At 32.3% G+C, this 11,081-nt stretch overlaps 1 protein-coding gene across 1 annotated transcript; it reads right to left on the bottom strand.

Annotated features, from left to right (window-relative positions):
* Positions 1–768: 768 nt before the first annotated feature.
* On the bottom strand, positions 769–10,858 carry LOC139848889 (protein trichome birefringence-like 19). The gene is made up of 2 exons (XM_071838570.1): positions 10,100–10,858; positions 769–1,592 (listed from the first exon to the last, which is right to left on the bottom strand). Exons 1-2 carry the CDS (start codon positions 10,784–10,786, stop codon positions 822–824), a joined length of 1,458 nt encoding a protein of 485 aa, XP_071694671.1. The 5' UTR covers positions 10,787–10,858; the 3' UTR covers positions 769–821.
* Positions 10,859–11,081: the final 223 nt, after the last annotated feature.

The following is an 11,081-nucleotide window of genomic DNA, read 5'->3' as shown; positions in this document are numbered from 1 at the left end:
ACTACAATGAACATGTAAATACTTAAAAAGTAACATTAACACTTTTGTTATGAAAACAAAGAATGTAAGTCTGTCAGCAACAAATCAAAATTCATAATAAAGGAACATTAGTTAATGGAATGTGTATGACTCATTTATACAAATATTAAATAACATTAACATGAGAACATGTAGTTAAAATAGTTATACTTAACAACGAGTTTAAATAATGCGACAGACACACCCATAAAAATTGACTAGATATTGAAGCGAAAATAGCGGAGGTCAAGAGACCACGCCCCTTTTGCAGGGTGCAAGGGTCAAAGGGGCAGCGCCCCTGGTTGGGGTCTCGCTACACCAAATGAAATTCCCCGCATCAGATACATCGTTTGGATAAACTATTTTCCCATCGAAATGAAAGGTTGCACCTTTTCATTAATCGAATTAAACCAGTTCCTCCAGAAAACTGTAAGAAGCTTTTATTCCAATAACACACTGAAAAATAACAAAACACTGTGATATTATGATTCGATTTCTTTTGCTAGGAAACAAATTGAAGTCTTTTGCTATCCCAGATTACTATAACTCAAGGATTGATAAACTGAAAATATTTAATTATGAATGTATTCGATACGATTCAAAATCAATCCGAATCCAAATTATTATACCGTACCCAATTTCTAACATATAGTTGGATATAATTAGTTACCAAGCAACAATCAGTAAAGAATAATAATTAGTCTACAGTTTTTCTTAAAAAACATTGCCCTTAACCAAAAACATTTTTTATATACATTTTAGCTATTAAAGATAAAATGTACAACTCATTCACACATACATAGCTATCTAATAGACTCCTCCCTTTTAATTAACTCGACCAAAAAATCATTCCAAGAATCAATTGGACCAGGCAAGCACCAATGAACACAGTCATTAGCCATGGTCACATTTTGAAGTGGTCCATGACCATATTTACTAGGGTGCCCATCAGGTCTCATTTGCATAACTTGTGTCATGTCCATAAAACTAAATTTAACCCCTTTTTTTCTCCCTTCACGCTCTCCAATCTTGTACTCTTGCAATTGTGTGTTGTACATCTCCAGATTATAATCAGCCATCACACTCTCATTACTCACAAAAGGCTTTGTTCTTATACAATCTCCACCTTTATCCCATTCTCCACCTTCAAAATGTGAAGGTACAAAAGATCTCAAAAATACAACACCCTTAAATCTCTTTAAGTTATTAATGGCTCGAAAAGCAGTTCGCCACGCTCTCCGGTAGCTGAATGTTGCGGGACGGTGGCGGATATTGCTTTCTGAGCAGTACAGACAACCAACTACAAGACGATTTGAGTAGAACATTGTGGGCCGGAAAAACCATTGGCCCGATGAGATTATGACGTAGTTGAAATCTTCGATTTGGGATGTCCAAGATTCGTCGAATTCATCAAGATAAAGCTTGAATGGTTTGGTAACATCTTGTTGATCGGTTCTTTCAGTGTTTACTAAATAAGGTGACCAAAATATTGAAATGTTGAAGTTGTACTCAGGGTACTCATATCGTTTAAAATTTTGGTCATTTGAGTTTGTAACATCATTAGGATACGCAACCTGAATATAAGAAAGCCAAAATATTACATTAATTTTATATTATTTATAGAGTTTATTCATAATAATTATCAAATAAGTCATTAATAACAGTAAAATCAAGAACCTTGAATTTTAAACTATTCAGTATGTGTTATATATATGTTGTGTATACATCGTTTGAGTTGTAATCACTTACATCCATAAATTTGCTTAAAAACAAAGGGACCAATGAGAATGCGCGACATGTGGCGCGAAAATCACATGTGATTGAAAAAAAAAAAAATCGAAAAAAAAAATTTTTAATTTTTTTTCGAAAATTTTTTTTTCCGAAATTTTTTTTTTTCGAAATTTTTTTTTTTAAAAATCATATGTGATTATGCATGTCAATCATATGTGATTGTAAACCCAATCACATGTGATTGTAAACTCAATCACATGTGATTATGCATGGCAAATCCAATCACATGTGATTGTACAATTCAATCACATGTGATTGTGCAGGTAAATCACATGTGATTGTAAAAAAAAAAATTTTTAAAAAATTTTTTTTTTTTTAAAATTTCGTAAAAAATTTAAAATTTTTTTTTTTCAAAAATTTTTTTTTTTTTTTTTTCAATCACATGTGATTTTCGCGAAACGTGTCGCGCTCTCATTGGTCCCTTGAATCTCAACTTAATTTATAGACTCAAATGTTCCTCTACATCGTTTTCCCTTAAGTTTATATACATTTTGATTGATGGATATAAAATAATTCCATGTCAATTTTGTCTACATAGAAGTATAGAAATGTTTGAATAGAAATTTTTATAAAATAAATTACTTTTATTTATTGTAATATAGAGGAGAGTTAATCGGGGGGATTTAATTACTTTAGTAATTTTATTTTATATTTTTTTAAATTTTTCTAAGATAGATATGATGGTAAAATATAAAAAAAAAAAAAAAAAAAAATTATTAGTGAGTATGGAGTAATTTGGGAGGTTAGGTACCTCCATATCTACACATTTCAGTAAATTAACTTTTTTAACCATTCAGTTCGATTATTAAAGGGTTTGATTAAATTGATTATGCTTAAACATAAAATGGTTAATCTGGTTAATTAAGGGGAAAAAATCATGATAATGTAAACTTACTTTAATGAACTCGAAATCATGAATAACTAGCAATATTTGAATAATAAAGAATGCTAGGATTTAATATTTGAATAATGCTGAAGGCGAGGAATATAAAGATAAAGATAAAGATATATATAAAAATTGGAGTTTAATGGTAGTTTTTTTATTTACACTTTATTCTATTATTTATTATTTATTTTCAGCCGTATAGATAGATAACCAGTTGGAAATACTAATAGAAGTCAAATACTAATAGAAGTCAGTGTATAAATTTACCGGTTGTAAACGAAGGAATATTAATAAAAGTCAATGTAGTATAAATTTATACAGGTTATATAAACGGAGGAATATTAGGTAGCGAATAACTGTTAATGAATTGAATTATTTCATAATTTTTATATGTTTTGATCAAATGGCCATGATAAATTAATGATAAATTATAAAGTTTGGTTGCTGTTAAGTTGTAGGTATCTTATATCTTATATCTTATATTATAAATTATAATATAAGTTAAGTGAGCCTAAAACTTTAATTAATCTAAATATGTGTTGGGGGCGGATATAACTGTGTAAGAGATGAACGTGTGAGTGATTAAGTCTTTTCTGGGTGATCCTAATAGCTGTCTAAAAAAATACAATGATAATTTGATTAAATCAATTTTTTACTCACCCATAAAAATACGACAACGGGCTTTATAGGGTTTTAAATTGCCTAAATCTTATATCTGTTATAATTCAGTAGACTTATAACTACCTTTAGTGGTTTGATTCTCGATGTTATAATTCAGTAGGCTTATAACTACCTTTAGTGGTTTGATTCTTGATGTTATAATTCAGTAGGCTTATAACTACCTTTAGTGATTTGATTCTTGATTTAGAATACTAATAATGAAGTGTAAGAACAAAGATGATAATGGAGAGAAAGAAAGAAACACTTTGTAAGTGTGAGAAATGGTGCAAGTTTAATGCTTGCATTCATGAGTATTTATAGCCTAAAATCTCAATATAAAAATACATACTTTGTGTACCAAAATTGACTATATGTATACACCAAAATTGACTATCCATATCTATATTATTATTATTATTATTATAACACTCCCCCTTGGATAGCAATTTTATTTTGTTGAAGATCAACTATAAATTACTGCCTCGTTAAAAACCTTGCTAAAGAAAACCCAGTGGGAAAAAACTTTAGCTAAGGGAAAAAGAGTGCAGCATGGAGTTGACTCCCCCTCAAGTAGACATCGCTTCAGCTGTTACATCTTTTGAACATGTCTCATGCCAATGTTATGAACGTGTGTTCTGAAAATAGCAGTTGGAAGTGCTTTCGTGAAAAGATCAGCAGAGTTTTTGCTAGATTGCACATATCTCATTTCAATCTGGTTGTCCTTAATGAGATTTTGAGTGTATGAGAAGAATCTAGGTGGTATGTGTTTTGTTCGGTCACTTTTGATATACCCTTCTTTCATCTGTGCTATGCAAGCTGCATTATCTTCATAGATAGTTGTTGGACTTTTATCGCGTTCTAGTCCACAAGAATCAGTAATGAGTTGTGTCATTGATCTCAACCAAAAACATTCTCGAGTAGCTTCATGTAATGCAATCACTTCGGCATGATTTGACGATGTAGCAACAAGTGTTTGTTTTTGAGAACGCCATGATATTGCAGTACCTCCATTTAGGAATACATATCCAGTTTGAGATTTAGCTTTATGTGGATCAGATAAATAACCTGCATCTGCATAACCAACCAAATCTTGTTTTGATTCGTTAGAATAAAATAATCCTAAATCAGTAGTTCCTCGAAGGTATCGAAATATGTGTTTGATCCCATTCCAGTGTCTTTTGGTAGGAGCAGAGCTGAACCTTGCCAACAAATTAACTGCAAAAGAAATGTCAGGTCTTGTACAATTTGTAAGATACATAAGAGCTCCAATTGCACTAAGATATGGTACTTCTGGTCCAAGAATGTCTTCTTGATCTTCACATGGACGAAATGGATCAGCTTCAACATTGAGTGATCTAACAACCATTGGAGTACTTAATGGTTTTGCCTTGTCCATATTGAAACGTTTCAAAATCTTTTCAGTATATGTTGTTTGATGTACAAGTAAACCATTAGGCATATGCTCAATTTGTAAACCAAGGCAATACTTGGTTTTTCCGAGATCTTTCATTTCAAATTCTTTCTTTAGAAGTTGAATGGCTTCATGGATCTCTTTATTTGTACCTATGATGTTAAGATCATCAACATAAACAGCTATGATCACATATCCGGATGTTGTTTTCTTAATGAAAACATAAGGGCAAGTAAGATTATTTGTATACCCTTTGCTTATCAAGTAATCACTTAATCGGTTATACCACATACGTCCCGATTGTTTTAACCCATATAAAGATCTTTGTAATTTAATCGAATACATTTCTTTGGGTTTTGCATTTGATGCTTCTGGTACCTTAAATCCTTCAGGTATCTTCATATATATATCACTATCAAGTGATCCATATAGATAAGCAGTCACAACATCCATGAGATGCATTTCTAAATTTTTAGAAACTGCCAGACTGATTAAGTACCTAAAAGTAATTGCATCCATAACAGGAGAATAAGTTTCTTCATAATCAATTCCCGGTCTTTGAGAAAAACCTTGAGCTACAAGTCTAGCTTTATACCTTGTAACTTCATTTTTCTCATTTCTTTTTCGGACAAAAATCCATCTGTATCCTACAGGTTTCACATCTTTAGGAGTGAGAATGATGGATCCGAAAACTTTTCTTTTATTGAGTGATTCTAATTCAGCTCGTATTGCTTCTTTCCATTGAGCCCAATCATGTCTATTTTGACATTCAACCATAGATGTTGGTTCTGGATCATCATCATTATTCATGATGTCATATGCAACATTAAATGAAAATTTCTCATCAAGATTTTTCATTTCATTTCGGTTCCATAATATTTTTGAATATGCATAATTGATTGCAATTTCTGTATTGACATCATCAATCTCCTCTGCAGTAGGAGTACTGATTTGTGGTTCTTCTTGAACACTTTCTTTTACTTCATTATCAGCTGATTTTCTTTTTCGAGGATTTTTATCCTTTGAACCGATTGGTCTTCCACGTTTCTGACGTGGCAAAGATTCATGAGTGACGTTATTGCCAGCTTTTGGAATTTCAATTCGAGCTGGAGTATTTACTGCTGGTATATATGATTTTGTCACCGTTTTTGTATCTGTAAATGCATCAGGCAATTGATTTGCAAGTTCTTGTATATGCATTATCTTTTGAACTTCTGTCTCGCATTCTTTTGTGCGAGGATCAAGATACTTTAATTGAGGTTCACACCATGAAACATCATTTTCTTTATTTTTCATTTCTCCCCCTAATCTAGGGAACAATGTTTCATTAAAATGACAATCAGCAAAACGTGCTGTAAAAACGTCACCTGTCATAGGTTCAATATACCTTAATATTGAAGATGTTTCATATCCAACATATATTCCCAACCTCCTTTGAGGACCCATTTTTGTACGTTGTGGTGTCGCAATTGGAACATACACTGCACAACCAAATGTTCTAAGATGGGAAATATTTGGCTCTTGACCAAAAGCAAGTTGTAGGGGGGAATATTTATGACTTGCACTTGGTCTGATGCGAATCAATGCAGCAGCATGTAAAATTGCATGACCCCATATAGATACAGGGAGTTTTGTTCTCATTATCAATGGTCTAGCGATTAACTGTAAACGTTTAATCAATGACTCGGCTAAACCATTTTGTGTATGCACATGAGCAACAGAATGTTCAACAACAATTCCTATAGACATGCAATAGTCATTAAATGCTTGAGATGTAAATTCACCAGCATTATCAAGTCTCACCCTTTTAATGGTGTAATCAGGAAAATGAGCTCTCAATTTAATAATTTGGGCAAGAAATTTTGCAAATGCCACATTACGGCTTGATAACAGACAAACATGAGACCATCTGCTAGATGCGTCTATTAGAACCATGAAATATCTAAATGGTCCACATGGTGGATGAATTGGTCCACATATATCACCTTGAATTCTTTCAAGAAACATTGGTGATTCTTTCTCAACCTTAAGTGGTGAGGGTCTAGTTATCAATTTTCCAAGAGAGCAAGATGTACATGGAACTATTGTATCATGATGGATTTTTCTATCCTTTAGTGGATGTCCATGAGTACATTCAATAATCCTTTTCATCATTGTTGATCCTGGATGGCCTAATCTGTTATGCCATAAACTGAATACACCAGGATCAATATATTTTTCGTTAACTACCATATGTATTTCTGGTACATTTATATGTGTATAATGTAATCCAGAACTAAGTCTTGGCAGTTTTTCAACCACATGACTCTTGTCAGTGATACTTAAATATTTCTCATTTTCTGTTGTCACTGACTGATAATCATACCCGTTAAGGTATATGTCGGAGAAACTCAATAAATTTCTGTTTGACTTGGGAGAAAATAAGGCATCATTTATTAAAAATTTTGTACCATTTGGTAGTATGAAATTTGCCTTTCCTATCCCTTTTATCAAGTTAGCAGGTCCTGATATTGTATGTATAGTTCCTTCCGTTGGTTTTAGATCAATAAAATATTTCTCGGATTTAAGTATAGTGTGTGTAGTTCCACTGTCTGCTATACAGAGATCTCCACCACTTGATTGATGTTGTATTCCAGCAAAATTCATATTGAACTTCATATATAAGAAATAAATAGTGAGTACATTAATATTACACAATATTTTAAACGCAAATAGATAGTACTGAAACATTTAGCAAACATAATGACAAAGACAGACGATATTAAATCGTTTATTTTTCAAAAGACACACAACTTAAACATTCAAGAAATCTTCATATAAATCAGATGGTTTCTCAGTGACTGTTGGATCAATATTATCCACAAAATTTACTTCCTTTTCTTTACCTTTCAGCGAATCCTGATACATCTTAACAAGATGTTTAGATGTTCGGCAAGTATTAGCCCAGTGGCCCATTCTACCACATCTGTAGCAAGATTCTTCAGAATTTTAGAAGAATTTTCTTCAACATCTTGTTTAATGGGCTTGTTTTGTGGTTGATATTTATATTTTCGTGGATTACTATTTCTTTGACCACCACGGCCACGACCACGACCACGTCCACGCCCATTACCATTACCATAAGGATGGTTTCTACCATAGTTATGGCTTTTGGCATGATGATGGTGATGGTTATTATAACCACGACCTTGCCCGCGTCCTTGTCCCTGTTTATAATTATTTGCAGTATTTGCTTCAGGGATTGCAAGTGTACCAGTAGGACGGGATTGCTGATTTTTCATTAATAGCTCATCATTTTGCTCTGCAACTAAGAGATATGAATTAAGTTCAGGATATGTTTTGAACTTTAGCATTCTCAAATTTCTTTGCACTGTGATGTTTGCAGCATTCATTGTGGAGAAAGTTTTCTCCATCATGTCTGCATCACTAATTTCATGTCCACAGAATTTAAGTTGTGAACATGTATTATACAGAGCTGAGCTGTATTCATTTACTTTCTTAAAGTCTTGGAACCTTAATGTTCTCCATTGTTCCATTGCAGCTGGAAGTAAAATTTCTCTTTGATTATTGAATCTGCTTTTGAGACCTTCCCATAAAACATGGGGATCTTCTACAGTCACATAATTATTTTGTAAGCATTCATCAATATGTTGATGAATAAAGCAACATGCCGTAGCTTGTTCTTTTTCAGAACAAGTGTTGTTTTCATTTATGGTTTCAAGAATGCCCATTGATTTAAGATGCATTTTTACTTTTATAACCCATGGCATGTAGTTGTTTCCAGTTGATTCTAAAGGAGTAAATTTAAGCTTTTCCAGATTCGACATTTTCTATTATCAAAAATTAAAACAAACATCATGATAAATTAGAGTCAATTTATATTCATAAGTATATAAACATTAAACATAAATTTAATATAACATAAATGATAAGTAGGTGACAGTGTCGACCATGTGTAAGCAATCATAAATAAATGTTATATAACAAAAATATAAATATTAGTAAACATAAATGAAAATTTGGCGACAGTGTCGACCATATATTTTTTCAGGTGGTATAACCGACCTATATCATTCTGGTGGTATAACCGACCATATATCATTTTGGTAGTATAACCGACCATATATCATTTTGGTGGTATAACCGACCATATATCATTTTGGTGGCAGAGCCAACCATATTTAGTATTAAGATTATCGTGCTGATAACGTGTTATAATTCAGTAGACTTATAACTACCTTTAGTGGTTTGATTCTTGATGTTATAATTCAGTAGGCTTATAACTACCTTTAGTGGTTTGATTCTTGATGTTATAATTCAGTAGGCTTATAACTACCTTTAGTGATTTGATTCTTGATTTAGAATACTAATAATGAAGTGTAAGAACAAAGATGATAATGGAGAGAAAGAAAGAAACACTTTGTAAGTGTGAGAAATGGTGCAAGTTTAATGCTTGCATTCATGAGTATTTATAGCCTAAAATCTCAATATAAAAATACATACTTTGTGTACCAAAATTGACTATATGTATACACCAAAATTGACTATCCATATCTATATTATTATTATTATTATTATAACAATATCCACTATATTAAGGTGAGAATTTTTCTAAAGTTAACCCTGACTATATTTAAGAATTTATTTATGCATTAATAGTGGGAAACAAAAGCCAGTGAGGTAGTTATTTATAGTGGGTAATACATGTTATAAAGTTTTAAGCATACCGCTCCATAGTCCTAAGAGTTATGTTTAAAAAATTCGTAAATTTATCAAACTAATTAAATTTATGCATTAATTGATTGTAATGTACAATTTGGTATTACATATTTTTTATATCGATTTATCAATTTGTATGGTAACAATTTCGCCATACTTATAAATTAGGTAATTCTACTCCATCTTAAAAACCTAATAATTTTTTTTAAGTGCCTTTCAAAAATATGTAGTAACTTTTTAAATCATTTAAGTTTTAATATATTCACCTAACGTACTTGTTAACAGCTAAAGACGGAATAACAACAGCCCAATAGTTGTAACCCAATACCATGAAAAAACTTTAAGCCCATAATAGGAACCCATTATTTTGGGTTCTAAGAAAACCTGTCACAATCGTTATTACCAAATTCCTTATACTACAAGTATAATATTTATGCTTTATATGGATGTTCACATACTCCAGAAGTAACATATTATTCCTTTTGGAATCCTAGTTTAATCATGTATACTTGGTATGATCTTAAATTCTATTCAATTATCATTTCTGGAGTATAAATGTACAAAGTTAATACAAAAAGTACTTAGTAATAACAAGAATGAAAAGACATACATACCCTTGACAACAGGCAAAGAAGAGATTGCATATGATTTCTTGCAACAGAATCACCAACAAATGCAAGAGACTTCCCCTGCATCATCTCCAAGAACTTCAACGGATCAAACACCGGCAATTCACAATCATTAGGTTTCCATTTCCATTTCAAGAAATCACGATCCGGTCTCCCATATTTCATACAATTTTGATGCTCTTGTATCGCCCAACATGTCTCATTTGTGTAATAAGGCCCCTCAGGGTTCACCACCCATTCGCCTGAAAACAAATCACAAGACTTATGACCACCACCACTACCACCACCAGCACTATTGTGTGTCAGCTTTAACAGAACCTCCGACCCCCCTTTGTTTCTCCCCTTCCCCCTCCTCCCTCTTTTCCTCTTTTCTTTTGTTTTAGGTGTTACCACAACCTTTTGATCATATTCCTCTTTTTGAACGGTCGGTTGAAGGTGGCTATGATATAACGGGTGGTGGTGGGATAGAGTTGTGATCGTTTGAGCTTCTAAATTGTCTTCCGTAGGTGTTTGTATCGAAATTGGTTTTTCGAGAATATAACGAATGTAAGGGTAGTAAATAGGAATAATTGTGATAACAAGGGTTAGGAGTACAATATGTGCAATTTTTGAAGATGTCTTTCTTCTTGTTAAAAGTTGGATTTTGCCTTCGTTAAGGGCATGAAGCTTCATGGGTGATTATGGTGTTAGAAAGGGAAATTGTGGTTTGAATTCAAGGTGAAAAAAAGAAAGAAAGAATGTTTCTGTTGCATACGTACAACACGGTTAATTGGTTCATTACCAAAGTTGTGGCTATCTCTTAATTATAATAAAAGTATCATCCAATTTACATGTCTAATCCTCATCTTTTCAATGTTTCACTTCAAGAAAAACAAACACTTCCTTTCAACATATTTGTTTCAAACGGCGAAAACCCTGTGTCATATCGAGAGCATTTTGTTATCTTACTGCTTCGAGCTATTCTATC

Source organism: Rutidosis leptorrhynchoides, chromosome 5, assembly GCF_046630445.1.
Source record: "Rutidosis leptorrhynchoides isolate AG116_Rl617_1_P2 chromosome 5, CSIRO_AGI_Rlap_v1, whole genome shotgun sequence".
Classification (NCBI taxonomy): domain Eukaryota; kingdom Viridiplantae; phylum Streptophyta; class Magnoliopsida; order Asterales; family Asteraceae; genus Rutidosis; species Rutidosis leptorrhynchoides.
Note: the sequence above shows the minus strand (reverse complement) of the source record. Positions and strands in the feature narration are given on the sequence as shown.

Coding starts and splice junctions, on each gene's coding strand:
- LOC139848889 (XM_071838570.1), bottom strand. CDS start 10,786: ATGAAGCTTCATGCCCTTAACGAAGGCAAAATCCAACTTTTAACAAGA. Junction 1,593..10,099: donor TTCTTTGCCTGTTGTCAAGG/GTATGTATGTCT, acceptor TCTTATATTCAG/GTTGCGTATCCTAATGATGT.